The 15,024-nt window shown below is 42.0% G+C and overlaps 1 protein-coding gene and 1 pseudogene across 4 annotated transcripts in view; both read left to right on the plus strand.

The window, feature by feature from the left end:
* The window catches only part of KIF24 (kinesin family member 24), a 76,518-nt gene that overhangs the window by 40,996 nt on the left and 20,498 nt on the right, over nucleotides 1-15,024 (plus strand). For all 4 annotated transcript variants that reach the window (XM_003829788.5, XM_055117293.2, XM_034967330.3 and 1 more), the window contains one exon: nucleotides 1,585-1,672. In XM_003829788.5, the coding sequence (XP_003829836.3) occupies nucleotides 1,585-1,672 (88 nt within the window). The remainder of the gene's footprint in view (nucleotides 1-1,584; nucleotides 1,673-15,024) is intronic.
* Nucleotides 5,538-5,766, plus strand: LOC112440932 (U2 spliceosomal RNA; annotated as a pseudogene).

Here is a 15,024-nt window from a genome sequence, read left to right on the forward strand (position 1 = left end):
CTCAAACTCCTGGGCTCAAACAATCCTCCTCTCTAGGCCTCCCAAAGTGTTAGGATTACAGGTTTCAGCCACTGTGCCTGACCAATTTTTAAATAAGATTTATCTTCTATAATAGTGGGGCTTTGACAAGGGTAGACAAAAGTATGTATATTCAGTGTGCCTCTTAAACTGGAAAACAAAGCTTAAGGATCTTGAAATTAATTCCTAGAAGTAGAGGATAAATTGTTTTTATACCTTGCATAAAAGCTGAAGTACATTTTAGGCTGTCCATGAGGAATCTTTCTGGGGTGGGCTCAGAGATTAAGGCCTGGGAAATATGTTCAGGAATGACAGCAGGGCTCTAAAAGTTAGATCTTCCTTTTTTTTTTTTTTTTTTTTAAACAGAGATGGGCTCTTGCTATGTTACGCGGCTGTAACATAGTGACTATTCACAGGCGCAATCATAGCGTACTACAGCCTCAAACTCCTGAGCTCAAGCAATCCTCCTGCCTCAGCCTTCTGAATAGCTGGGACTACAGACACACACCACTGCATCCAATGGCTAGATTCTTTTACTCTAGAAGGCTGACTGTTTTAATAGATTTGTTTTCAGAGAGATGATGGGCATTGGTGAGGCTGTTTCCCTCCAATCCTTCTGTAGAGATCTGGAAAACTGGGATGAAGCATAGACTGAGAAAAAAATTATTTTTGAGAAAATAATTCTTGTATTTTAAGTTATGAAGTGGAATTCCGTTCTTAACCCTAATCAGTATCTTATTAAGAGGGAAAAATAATCTTAGAGTCTTTGATAGATTCAACATATGCCTCTCAGTGGATCTGGTTTAATGATGATGGTAGACCATAACCATTTATTACCTTGAATGCAGTCCTAAGGCATTCAGATGCAGCCCAGCTCTTCCTTGCTCCTTTATAAGATGTATCAGGACTCTTTACATTGCAAATAAAAGAAAACCCCATGTGTACTAGCTTAAGCATTTAGGGAAATCATTGGCTCAAATAACTGGAAAGCTTAGAGGACAGTCAGGCTTCAGCATTGGTTTACTCCAGCAGCTCAGGGATGCAATAAGGACCCAGTTTATTTGCATCTCTTCATTCTGTCTTCTGTGTTATTAGTTTCATCCTGAAGCCAACCCTCTTTGTAGATACAAAATGGCTTCCACTGCTCCCAGGGCCACAGGGCCATATGCTTTCACATCCAGGGACAGAGAGAGAGCATCACTTCACCAGGCATCTAACAACCAGAGACCAGGACTTTACTTTGATTGGACCAGCAGAGATCCCATATCCACCTCCGAACAAATCACAGTATAGCCAGGTGTACATCATCCACTGATTAGCATAGTTTAGATATGTGCTCATTCTTTTAATTGTAGCCAGAGTTGTTGATTTATTTTACAATAATCAACAACCACCCCTGAATCGGGCTGAGGTCAGGAGGGTGGGGTTGGGAGGAGGATAAGCATCCATCCCACTCAAACAGAAAACTGCTACTTAATAGAGGAATGGTGGAATGGTTTCTGGGGAGGCAAGAACAAAGTCTGTTTTAGTAGCACCATCATACCAACCACTTTCTTGCATCTGCAGGCTCTTTGCAAGAGAAGATAGCAAGCACATGGTGCAGATAGTGGGACTGCAAGAGCTTCAGGTGGACAGTGTGGAGCTCCTCTTAGAGGTAATTAATTCTTCCTTCTTTATTACCCCACCACAACAGTGTAAGTACAGGGAACAAATTCATTTTGCTACTAAGCAAGTACAGTGGACTTATATTTAGGCAAAGGGCAATGACAAGCCCACCACTTCACATCTGTAAAATGTGAATTCTTTTCTGAGAGGATAGCTTGTTTCTCTATAGGGTTTCTCCCACGATTAGTGGGAGGTAGGGCATGTGGGAGAACTTAATTCATTGGGAGGATACTACTGGGCCAGTTTCTTTTTGTTGTTGTTGTTTTTTTGAGATGGAGTCTCGCTCTGTCACCCAACCTGGAGTGCAATGGCACAATCTCTGCTCACTGCAACCTCTGCCTCGTGGGTTCAAGCAATTCTCCTGCCTCAGCCTCCTGAGTAGCTGAGATTACAGGCTCCCACCACCACACCTGGCTAATTTTTGTATTTTTAGTAGAGACAGGGTTTCACCATGTTGGCCAGGCTGGTCTTGAACTCCTGACCTCAGGTGATCCACCCGCCTCGACCTCCCAAAGTGCTGGGATTACAGCCGTGAGCCACCGCGCCCAGCCTTATTGGGCCAGTTTCAAATGCTGCTAATGTGTTTCTCTATGGCAGTGGGCTCTGGGAAAAGCTGCTGGAGACAAATATTTTCACTTTAAATTCTTTTTACTTTTTTTTTTTTTTTTTAAGCAACAGGGTCTTGCTCTGTTGCCCAGGCTGGAGTATAGAGGTGTAATCATAGCTCACCGCAGCCTCCCACTTCAGCCTCCCAAGTAGCTGGGACTGCAGGCACATGTCACCACACCTGGCTAATTTTTATTTATTTATTATTTTTTTTTTTTTTTGAGATGGAGTCTCACTTTGTCACCTAGGCTGGAGTGCAGTGGCGCAATCTCTGCTCACTGCAAGCTCTGCCTCCCGGGTTCATGCCATTCTCCTGTCTCAGCCTCCCAAGTAGCTGGGACTACAGGCACCCGCCACCACGCCCAGCTAATTTTTTGTATTTTTTAGTAGAGACAGGGTTTCACCATGTTTGCCAGAATGGTCTCGATCTCCTGACCTCATGATCCGCCCACCTTGGCCTCCCAAAGTGCTGGGATTACAGGCGTGAGCCACCACGCCCTGCCAGACCTGGCTAATTTTTAAAAATTTTTTGTAGAGATGTTGTCTTGCTGTGTCGCCTAGGGTGGTCTCGAACTCCTGACCTCAAGCAGTCCTCTCACCTTGGCCTCTTAAAGTGCTAGGATTACAGGCGTGAGCCACCACACCTGGCCCTTATTTTAAATACAATTTTTAATAAGTAATACTATCACATGAGTTCAGAATGCAAAAGTGAAAATACCCACTTCCATTTCCTTTTCCAGAGCAACTAATTTTATTAGTTTTTTGTGTGTCCTTCCAAAGGAATTTTTCAATCTGCTTCTTTTATTAAGTTATTATTTTATTGTAATAAAAGTCATACTTATCATTAAGTTTAAACATTACAGAAATATGTAAGAAGATAGTAAAGGCCCCTCTAACTTACTATACATACCCCACTTCCCCTGTTCCCCACTGAGCTATCCACTGTCCACGGTAAAATATTTAATTTTTTTTTTCCTGTTCTGGGCATTTATTAACGTAAGTACAAATAGATTTCTGGTGAACCTTCCTTTAATGCAGTGTTCCTCAACCCTGGCTTTACATTAGATTGTTTGGAGCCTTTTTTTCCTTACTTAAAAAATGATTTAACCTTTTTTATTGTGAAAAATAGCACTATACAGAAAAATGCATAAAACCTAAGTATGTACAGTATAAAGAAACAAGCACCCTTGTAATCAGCTACTCAGATCAAGAAATAGAACATTGTAGCACCCTACAAACCCCCTGTGTGACTTTCCAATAACACCCCCCTATTATCCTGACTTTTGTGCTGATCACTTTCTTGTTATTTGTTATAGTTTTACCACCTATGTATTTATCCCCAAACCATCTAAGTTAGTTTTCATCTGTTTTTGAACTTTGCTTGAGTAGAACTACACTGTGTATTTCTTGGTGTTTTGTTTCTTTTGCTCAATATTATGCTTTTCAGTTCCATTGAGGTTTTTGCATTTGGCTTTAGTTTTCTTCATTTTTATTTGCTGTAGAGTGTTTTATCATAGGAATATACCACAATTTATTTATCCATTCTCCTGTTAATAAACAACTGGGGTTGTTTCTATTTTAGAGTTATTTGGAACATTGCAACTGTGAGTGTGCTTATACATGTATTTCTGTACAGAGCACATGGGTTGTCTAGGATATATACCTAGCTGTGAAATGATTAGGCCAGATGATATGCTTTTTCTTTTTTTATTTTTATTTTTTTCTAGAGACAGGGTCTTGCTCTGTCCAGCCCAGGCTGGAGTCCAGTGGCATGAACACATGGCTCACTGCAGCCTTGACCTCCTGGGCTCAAGCAATCCTCCTACCTCAGCTTCCCAAGTAGATGGGACCACAAGCATATGCCACCACACTTGGCTAATTTTTTTATTCTTTGTAGAGACAGGGTCCTACCATGTTGCCCAGGCTGGTCTCAAGCTCCTGGGCTCAAGCAATCCTCTCACCTCAGCCTCCCAAAGTGTTAGGATGACAGGCACAGTGGCCCATATTTTCAGCTACACTAAATGCTGCCGACTGTTTCCCAGAGTGGTGTGCATTCCTACAAGCAGTATATGAGCAATCCCGTTGCTCTTCATCTTGCAGACACTTTCAATTGATAGATATTTTGAATTTTTGCCAGTCTGGAGTGTTTAATTATATTTTATTGTGGGGCTTTAATTTGCATTTCCCTGATTGAGAATAAAATTGAATATTTTCTCATATTTTTAACTTGTAATTTGGAGTTCCTCTGTTGGGAATGCCAGTTTGGGTCTTTTCCTCATCTTGGGTTATCTGTCTTTTCCTTGTCGATTTGTATATTCCGGATATGAGTCTTGTTGGTTATTTGTATCATAAGCATGTTGTCTCATTCTGTGGCTTGTTTTCCCAGTTTCATCATAATGTCTTTTAATGCTTGCTTGTGTCGTCCTCAAGTCAATTAAATCAGAATCCCTCAGGAGTGGGGCCCAGGTGTGGGTATTATTATTATTTTAAATTAAAATGTAGTTCATATACCGTAACATTCACCTTTTTTAAAGTGTATGATCCACTAGTTTTCTTAATATAATTTTCTTATTGAGATATAATTTACATACCATAATATTCATTCTTTTTTTATTTTTTATTTTTGAGACAGGGTCTCACTCCTATTGCCCAGGCTGGAGTGCAGTGGCGCGATTTCAGCTCACCGCAGCCTCAATCTCCCTGGGCTCAGGTGATCCTTCCCACCTCAGTCTCCTGAGTAGCTGGGACTACAGGTGTGTGCCACTACACCCGGCTAATTTTTTTGGCATTTTTAGTAGAGATGGGGTTTCACCATGTTGCACAGGCTGGTCTCAATCTCCTGGACTCAAGCAATCCTCTCACCTTGACCTCCCGAAGTGCTGGGATTACAGGCATGAGCCACCATGTCCGGCCATAATATTCTTTTTTTTTTTTTTTTTTTTGAGACGGAGTTTTGCTCTTGTCGCCCACGCTGGAGTGCAATGGCTCGATCTGGGTTCACTGCAACCTCTGCTTCCCAGGTTCATGTGATTCTCCTGCCTCAACCTCCTGAGTGGCTGGGATTACAGGCTCCTGCCACCATGCCCACCTAATTTTTGTATTTTTAGTAGAGACGGGGTTTCATCATGTTGTCCAAGCTAGTCTCGAATTCCTGACCTCAAGTGATCCACCAGCCTTGGCCTCCCAAAGTGCTGGGATTAGAGGCATGATGCACTGCGTCCCGCTCAGTTTTTTAAAGCATACAATTCATTGTTTCTCAGTCTTTTGGCTAAGATCAAATGTAGTATCTTTTTTTTTTTTTAAGACCAGTGGTTCAGAATAGAAAGTGTAGTATCTTTTCTCAGCAGTTTAACATGTTCTATTCAAGGACAACCTATTAAATGGATTTTTGGAACAGGGAGATGGAGTAGGAGCTTGCTCTGTCCGCTCCATGCATTGACTTGGTAGTGCAAGACCTCCAGGAATGGTGCATCCTCCCTGAGGGATTTTTTTTTTAAAGTATACAATTCAGTGATTTTTTAAAAGTATATTCATGAAGTTATGCAACCGTTGTCACTATCTAATTCCAGAAAACTTTCATCACCCCAAAATGAAACTCCATTAGCAGTTACTCCCTATCTCTCCTGCCCCCAGTGCCTGGCAACCACTAAATTCTATCTCTGTGGATTTGCCAATTCTGTCCGTATCATACAAACAGAATTATACAATATGCAACCTTTTGTCTCTGGCTTCTTTCAGTTAGTTTATTTTCAGAGTTCATTCATGTTGCAGCATGTATCAGGACTTCATTCCTTTTTGTGGCTGAATAATATTACATTGTATGGATACCTCATTTTATTTATCCATTCATCAGTTGATAGACATTTGGGTTGTTTCCACTTTTGGTCATTATGAATAATGTTGCTGTGAACATTCATGTACAAAGGTTTTTGTGTGGACAAGTGTGTTCCATTTTCTTGGGTGTATGCCTAGGAGTGACATCACTGGGCCATACTTTTTTTAGGAAATGCCACACTGTTTTCCAAAGTGACTTTACCATTTTACACTCCCACCAGCAGTATGAGGATGGGTATTATTTTAAAAGCTCCCCAGGTGATTCTAACATGCAGCCATTGCAGTCATTCTTCTAGTACATCCAACAAGCCTGGCTAGAGTAAAAGGGAGAGGACTAGAAGGATAGGCCAGGCACTTAACAAGACTTAGCTTAGTATAGCTTCACAGTACACTCCTCCAGGGAGAAGTATCTGAGTCTTCAACCAAGCTTAAGAGACCAGGGAAAGCAGTCAGGTTTGGCATTGTAGAAATGCCTCCAGCGAATGCCAAAGTTCAAGCCTCTCTAGCTGATTCTACTCTTGATCTTTCCTGCCTTCCTTTTCACTGTGTTCTAATAATAATTGCAAATGTTTAGTGAGCACTATCTACCAAATGCTTTGTTAGAGGTTTTTGCAAATATTACCCCATTTAATCATCACAAAATCGATGTAAATATTGTAAACTTCTCTAAGAGGTGAAAATACTGAGGTTAAAATCAAGTGATAACCCAGAATCACATAGCTAACAGCTGGCAGAGCAAGATTTCAGCTTCGATTGATCTCACTCTGAAGCCCTTTTCACGATACTCTACTACCTATAGTGTATAATTAGAAATCAGTTTTTCTTAAGAAATTAAGAGAGGCCAGGCATGGTGGCTTACGCCTGTAATTCCAGCACTTTGGGAGGCCGAGGCTGGAAGGTCATTTGAGGTCAGGAGTTTGAAACCAGCCTGGCCAACATGGTGAAACCCCACCTCTACTAAAAATACAAAAATGAGCTGGGTATGGTGGTGGGCGCCTGTAATCCCAGCTACTTGGGAGGCTGAGGCAGGAGAATTGCTTGAGCCCGGAAGGCAGAGGTTGCAGTGACCAGAGATCGTGCCATTGCACTCCAGCCTAGGCAACAGAGCAAGACTCCATCTCAAAAAAGAAAGAAGAGAAGAGAAAAGACACTCACTGAATGAATTAATACATTGATAACAATGTCTTCTGTTATCATTTGCCTAAAACTAGGTGTTTAAAGGACTGTTTAATCTTCAAATAACAGGGTTTGTGGAAAATTTTGTTGTTGCTTTTTCAAAATTAATACTTGGGACTTGGGTGTGTGCAGTGGCATGGTGGCCCATCATTGGTATATATCTTTTTCTAAGTTTCTTTTTCCTGAGACAAATACTGTAGTTAAATTTTGCTTAAGGGATGACACTTCACGTTTGCGTTATTAGATTCCTGGGTCCTGGGATCCAAAACCTGAGTATAGCGCCCGAGTGTGTCTGTTTTAGTGCAATCACTAAGAGCCTCTTTCTAGTGATTGCAAAGGTAGGTACAGAACAAAAGTGTGTGGGGCATGCTGAAGGGCTGCCCTGGGGCTGTGACCATTCTCCCCAGAGCTTCCTCTGCTGTGGAGTCCTAAGGAAATTGTTTCTCATACTCTGTTCCCTGTGGTCCTCGTGCCCCTACCTCCAGCCACTCCCACATTTGGCCAGGAGCATCAGGTGAGTCTGGTCCTCAGGATTCCTTTGTCACTGAAGATTAGACCAATTAAAGGGGAAAGAAGCAAACACTCAGAAGAAGACTCCTCATTGCCTTTAGACTGTAAATGCTGGCAGTCTGGTGTTGAGTCAACCCCTGCATCCTGGAAGAGTTTATGGCACTGTTCTATTCTAAAGTATGGTTCCTAAGAAAATCAGAAAAAAAGTTCCTTGTTAGTCAACATATTATCGCCATTGATACCCTCAGTCTGCAGGACATATGGTGTTGTACAAGGAGGAAGCCAGCTGAGATCAAGGTGGAAAGTTTATATAATTTATGGATACCTGACACAGTTATCCTCATAGATAAATATTTATTGACTTGAAACAACAGCACTTGCTAACTCAGGTGTCACATTTCACTCTCAGGTGTCACTGTTCATACTCGCTCAGGTATCACCCATGTGTTTGCTCAAGTGTCATCTTGGAGTATTACCCTCTCAGATCACCCTCAGGATTACTCAGGCATGGCCTGCCTGCACAACTGATAGCTTCATTATTCAAATGGGATTGTCCTTCCTCCAGGAAGTTTTTCCTCCCTAGTGTATTTGATTTCTTGCCAACGCAGGCACCAGAACTTCCTGCCTTTACAGAGGACTCACTGCCTCATCACATTTCCCAGATTCGGAATCGAGATTTTGTCAGACAATTAATGGGCATGTTTTCAGTTTTAGAGATTCACAATTTTTTAAAGTCATTCCTATACCCATTTTATATAGTCAGAGGTATTCATTCCTAGGAATTTTGATAAACTTATTTCATGTTTTATCATTGCCTTGGCTGTAATGGGCAGCCAGTTACAGTGCCATGTATCCTTAAGCACATCCTTTATCTCTCTGAGCCTGAAACATGTAGATAATGATAGATGATTGGGTTGGATGATGGGGAGAAGGAAGTGAGATGACATACATAAAATTTATAGTATGATGCTGGCTCAACTTTCCACATGGATTATTCTTATTAAGTCCCTGAATGATGTTTCCCAGCACCACCACAGTTTTTCGTTTTGTTTTTTTGAGGTAGAGTCTCACTCTGTCACCTAGGCAGGAGTGCAGTGGTGCAATCATGGGTCACTGCAACCTCAACCTTCTGGGCTCAAGCGATCCTCCCACTTCAGCCTTCTGAGTAGCTAGGACCACAGGTGTTCACCACTACACCTGGCTAATGTTTTTAAAAAATTTGTGTAGATGTTGCCCAGATTGGTCTTGAACTTCTGGGCTCAAGTGATCCTCTATCTCAGCCTCCCAAAGTGCTGGGATTACAGGCATGAGCCACCACACCAGGCCCAGTTATCATTACTTCCTATTGTAGCAGATTCCCATTTTACTATTCACGTAATATGTTCTCTCTAGAGAACCTAGATTTAGAAACTTGCCCAACAGAGTTTAGTTAGGGAAGGAGTTTGAGAAGGAGGAGGCAGTGAGAGGGAAAGGGAGCTTAGTAGTTTTAAAGGTGATTGCATTAATTTTGCTCACCTCCTACAGTTGCATTTCCCCCAAATAGATTCTCTCTTTCTCTTATCTGCTTCCTTCCTTTTTTTTTTTTTTTTTTTTTTGGTTTGCTCTAGGGAGCCCATGATATTTCATGTTGATCTCTAAAGCTATATTTTCCCATGAAACTCTGATTGTTTTACATTTATGAAAAAAAGAAATAGTTTACGTTTTAGAAGTTTACACAAAGATGTTAGTTCGTTAGTATCTTTTCTTTTTGTTTTGTTTTTGAGATGGAATTTTGCTGTCTTGTCCAGGCTGGAGTGCAGTGGCATGATCTTGACTCACCGCAACCTCTGCCTCCCAGGTTCAAGGGATTCTCCTGCCTCAACCTCCTGAGTAGCTGGGATTATAGGTGCCCACTACCCACGCCTGGCTAATTTTTGTATTTTTAGTAGAGATGGGGTTTCACCAGGTTGGCCAGGCTGGTCTCGAACTCCTGACCTCAGGTGATCCACTCACCTCGGCCTCCCAAAGTGCTGGGATTACAGACATGAGCCACCGTGCCCGGCCAATTTTTGTATTTTTAATAGAGATGGGGTTTCACCATGTTGGCAAGGCTGGCGTCAAACTCCTGACCTCAGGTGACCGCCCTTCTCAGCCTCCCAGAGTGCTGGGAGTACAGGCGTGAGCCTCTGTGCCCGGCCATAATTCCCATTTTATAGATAAGAAACTGAGACCCTGAAAAGTTAAGTGACTTGCGGTAGTCTACACAACCACATGGTAGAGCTGGCATGTGAACCCTGGCAACCTGACTCCAGATTTCACCGTTTTAACTGCTATACTTCAGTTGTGTATGTCATTTACAAAAATGTGATGACTTTGATATTCACAGACTGCCTCATTTTTACTCTTCATAGCTCAGGTGCGTTATTATATAGTTTCTGGAAGGCATGACTACAGCAAGCTGTTATTGGAAAAAATTGGCCCAGGGACCAGAAACTCCTCATGCCTTCTCTAAAATATATTTAACCAGGAAAGGGCATCTCAACATGTTAGGTCTCTGAGATGCACTTAGAGATACCCAGTACATTATGGTGTACAAGATGCAGTGAAAACCCAAGTTCAAAAGTCTGTAACACAATCTCAGAAGCCAATCTTTTTTGACACTCTTGAGGAAGAACCACAGGGCCGCCCTTTGCATTTCCTGTTCATATCCACGTTTCCTTGCGAAGTATGGTCTTGAGGCCTCTCTGAGCTCTCACTAGGTCTCAGTGGACTAGCATCATTAGTAACATCATTACTCACATGTAGAAGAGGATATCTGGCTTCTATTCCTGGCCTGACAATATTCTACCTATGAGACCTTGTATAAGTCACTTAGCTTCTCTGTGTTCCTTATTAGTCAGACATATTGCTTTTACAAATGTAAAGGTTTAAGACCTCCCTTGTCTTTTCATAGGATTTGTAAATGACAAAAAAAAAAGACCTGTAAGAAATCTAAAACTCTAAAAGGAAATATACCAGAATTTTATAATCACTGGGATTATGAGAGATATATATTCTCTTCTTTATCCTTTTCCTATATTTTCCAAGTTTTCCACAGTAAGTTTGTCTTTTCTAATGAAGAAAAAAAAAAGTTTGAAAAAGGAACGATACCAATCTATGATGATCCATCAGCATCACATCCCAGCCTGTGTAAACATGAAGTGAAAGGGACAGGGAGAAGCCAGGGCCAGAAAGTGCATTTAAACCAGATGGTTCAGTCACAGCGCTGGCCTTAAGTGTCTTACCCAGCATCTGAGCTTAGTTAGCAGAGCTTTTTTCTCAGCACTTGCCATATCCAGTATAAGAGATTACCACTGTAGCTCTTATTATTTCATTAGCTTAAAGGTGGTAGCCATATAGTTGATGATCTAGCTTTATAAATTAGCAGTCTTCTCTTTACAAAAGGATTCATCATGTTGTCTCTTTAAATTTTTAGCAAACTTTTTACAAAATGGGTGTATTTAAGTATGATTCTGAATTTTGATTTTACATCTCACATACAGATAATCTTTAGAAACATACTATTGCTTAGATCATGGAAAAAATATTTTTAGTTAATTAAATTTCTAAAAAGCAACCACTACTACTTGTTAAGATATTTTATGTCTTATTGTTGAAGTTTGGCTCTGTCAACTTTTGGATTCTTAATTTGGAAACTGTGACTATGTTCAATATGATATAAATTAAAATGGTGAGAGATTGAGAAAAAATGAAATAGGACTTTCTTATTCTTTTTTTTTTTTTTTTTTTTGAGATGCAGTTTCACTCTTGTCCCCCAGGCTGGAGTGCAATGGCACGATCTCAGCTCACTGCAACCTCCACCTCCTGGGTTCAAGCAATTCTACTGCCTCAGCCTCCCGAGTAGCTGGGATTACAGGCACGCACCACAACACCCGGGTAATTTTTGTATTTTTAGTAGAGACGGGGTTTCACCATGTTGGCCAGGCTGATCTCAAACTCCTGACCTCAAGTGATCTGCCCGCCTCGGCCTCCCAAAGTGCTAGGATTACAGGTGTGACCCACCACACCCGGCTCTTACTCTTTTTTGAGACGGAGTCTCGCTGTGTCGCCCAGGCTGCAGTGCAATGGTGCGATCTCAGCTCACTGCAACCTCCGCCTCCTGGGTTCAAGCAATTCTGCTGCCTCAGCCTCCTGAGTAGCTGGGATTACAGGTGCGCACCACCATCCCTGGCTAATTTTTTGTATTTTTAGTAGAGACGGAGTTTAACCACATTGGTCAGGCTGGTCTCGAACTCCTGACCTTGTGATCCTCCCACCTCAGCCTCCCAAAGTACTCGGATTATAGGCGTGAGCCACCGTGCCCAACCTCATTATTCTTAATTCACTGCAAAATAAATGAATTTATTGTAAGTGCCCCACAGTGTAGTGAAAAATACATGGACTTTGGAGTCAGATGTACTGGATGTGGAATTTGGCTCTGCCACACAGCAGATGTTTGACTATGAATAAATCAACCTGAGTTTGTTCCTCAACTTGGAGATGTTGAACAAACTCAGAGGAACAAACTCAAGAGGTTGTTAGGTGGAGATAATCTTTGTATTCGCCTAACATTAGGCTGTGGTGAGGATTCTGTCAAATAATTTTTTTTTTTAGACAGACACTCGCTCTGTCACCAGGATGGAGTGCAGTGGTACGATCTTGGCTCACTGCAACCTCCGCCTCCTGGGTTCAAGCTATTCCCCTGCCTCAGCCTCCCAAGTAGCTGGGACTACAGGCGTGCATCACCATGCCCAGCTAGTTTTTTGTATTTTTAGTAGAAATGGGGTTTCACCATGTTAGCCAGGATGGTCTCGATCTCCTGACCTCGTGATCCACCCGCCTTGGCCTCCCAAAGTGCTGGGATTACAGGTGGGAGCCACTGTGCCTGGCCCAGTTATTCTTTTTTTAATTTGTAGAGATGAGGTCTTGCTATGTTGCCCAGGCTGGTCTCAAACTCCTGGGCCCAAGCGATCCCTACCTCAGCCTCCCAAAGTTCTGGGATTACAGGCATAAGCCACCAGGCCTGGCCTCAAATAACACTGTTGTTGTTGTTGTTGTTGTTTTTGAGACAGAGTCTTGCTTTGTTTCCTAGGCTGGAGTGCAGTGGTGCGATATCAGTTCACTACAACCTCCACCTCCCGGGTTCAAGCAATTCTCATGCCTCAGCCTCCTGAGTAGCTGGGACTACAAGTGTGCATCACCACACCTGGCTAATTTTTGTATTTTTAGTAGAGATGGGGTTTCACCGTGTTGGCCAGGCTGGTCTCAAAGGCCTGCACTAAAGTGATCCACCTGCCTTAGCCTCCCAAACTGCTGGGATTACAGGTGTAAGCCACCATGCCCAGCCAATAAAATATTGTTGACTATAGTCACCCTGTTGTATTGTCAAATAGTAGGTCTTATTCTTATTTCTTTTTTTTGTGTACCTATTAACCACCCCCACATCCCCACTACCCTTCCCAGCCTCTGTGGTAACCATCCTTCTAGTGTCTATGTCCATGGGTTCAATTGCTTTGATTTTTAGATCACACACATAAGTGAGAACATGTGACGTTTGTCTTTCTATGCCTGGCTTATTTCACTTAACATAATGATCTCCAGTTCCATCCATGTTGTTGCAAATGACAGGATCTCATTCTTTTTCGTGGCTGAACGGTACTCCATTGTGTACGAGCACCACATTTTCTTTATCCATTCATCTCTTGATGAACACTTAGGTTGCTTCCAAATCTTAGCTATTGTGAACAGGGCTGCAACAAACATGAGAGTGCAGATCTTGTTTATATTTTATTTCCTGGGACATATCCTTAACTTACAACTCCAAAACAAACAAACAAACAAAAAACCTGAAACTTAAAATCTTTTATTTTATTTAATTTATTTTTCCCCCTGAACTTGATAGTAGGTGATTATTTTTTAAGAGATGGGATTTTTGACCCCTAGGCTGGAGTGCAGCTTACTGCCTCAGCCTCCTGTCTGAGACTACAGGTGTGCACCACTACGCCCAGCTAATTTTTGTAGAGTTGGGGGTCTCACTGTTTGCCCAGGCTGGTCTTGAACTCCTGGGCTCAAGTGATCCTCCTGCCTCAGCCTCCCAAAGTGTTGGGATTACAAGCATGAGCCACCATGCCCAGCCTAAATCTTACTACCTTTTAAATACAATTTTTACTTTATCATATTTTAAATTTCCAAGTGCTTTGTCTATTCCCTCTTTTGGTTTGGTGTTTTCATGCTGGTGGCTTTGGCTTTCTATTCACGTTTAAGTATGAGGCACTAAAAAAATAACAGTCACAAAGTTTGTGTGTCAGAGGTGTGCTTGCTGATCATTAAGCTTCACTATAGGTTGAAAGTTAATTGGCTTTGCCGGGGAAGTCCCCAAAATGTAAACATGTGAAGGGCTTGGGAGTGAGGGTTTCTTCAGAGAATTCTGGCTGAGGACTGATGTTGGGGAACGCTGGTGTGTTGCTTTTACTTAATCCTTGTTTAAGTTATTTCACTTCACTCTGCCCCACACTCTGCCTGGTGCTTAGTCCTCTTTGATCTCTGGTTCCCATTTTCTGGAGACTATACCTTCTGCCTCCTGCACAGGGTGGGGATGAATGGGGACTGTTTCACCAAGGGCTTTACTGCTCTGATCACTGACTGTGTGTATCTTTGCCTTATCCCAACAGTACCTGGTGCTTCCAGAGTCTGAGCCCCTCTTAAGGGTCCTAATGGGCTGATAGACTGACTCCCCCCTTTCCTACTTACTTACTTAGTTTATAACTTCATTGCTGGCAATTACCATCCCTTCATTATCTTTCCACATTCTAAAATTTCATTGAAATATATCACACCAGTAATCCCAGCATTTTGGGAGGCCGAGGTGGGAGGATTGCTTGAGCCCAGGACTTCGAGATCAGCCTGGGCAGCATAGCAAGACCCCATCTCTGTTTTTTTATTAGAAAAAAAAAGAAAAAATACATTGTCCACTGCTACCCCCTTTTCTTTTACTGGCTTTAAAAGTGAATACAGTTTTAAATCTTTATTTTTAAATTTTTATTTATTTATTTTTTTGAGACAGGGTCTTGTTCTGTAATCACGGCTCACTGCAGCCTCGACCTCCTGGGCTCAAGTGATCCTCCTGCCTCATAAGTTCTGAGAACTTCTGAGAAGCTGGGATTACAGGTGTGAGCCACCATGCCCGGCCCAAATAAT

This window comes from Pan paniscus, chromosome 11, assembly GCF_029289425.2.
Source record: "Pan paniscus chromosome 11, NHGRI_mPanPan1-v2.0_pri, whole genome shotgun sequence".
In the NCBI taxonomy this organism is placed as follows: domain Eukaryota; kingdom Metazoa; phylum Chordata; class Mammalia; order Primates; family Hominidae; genus Pan; species Pan paniscus.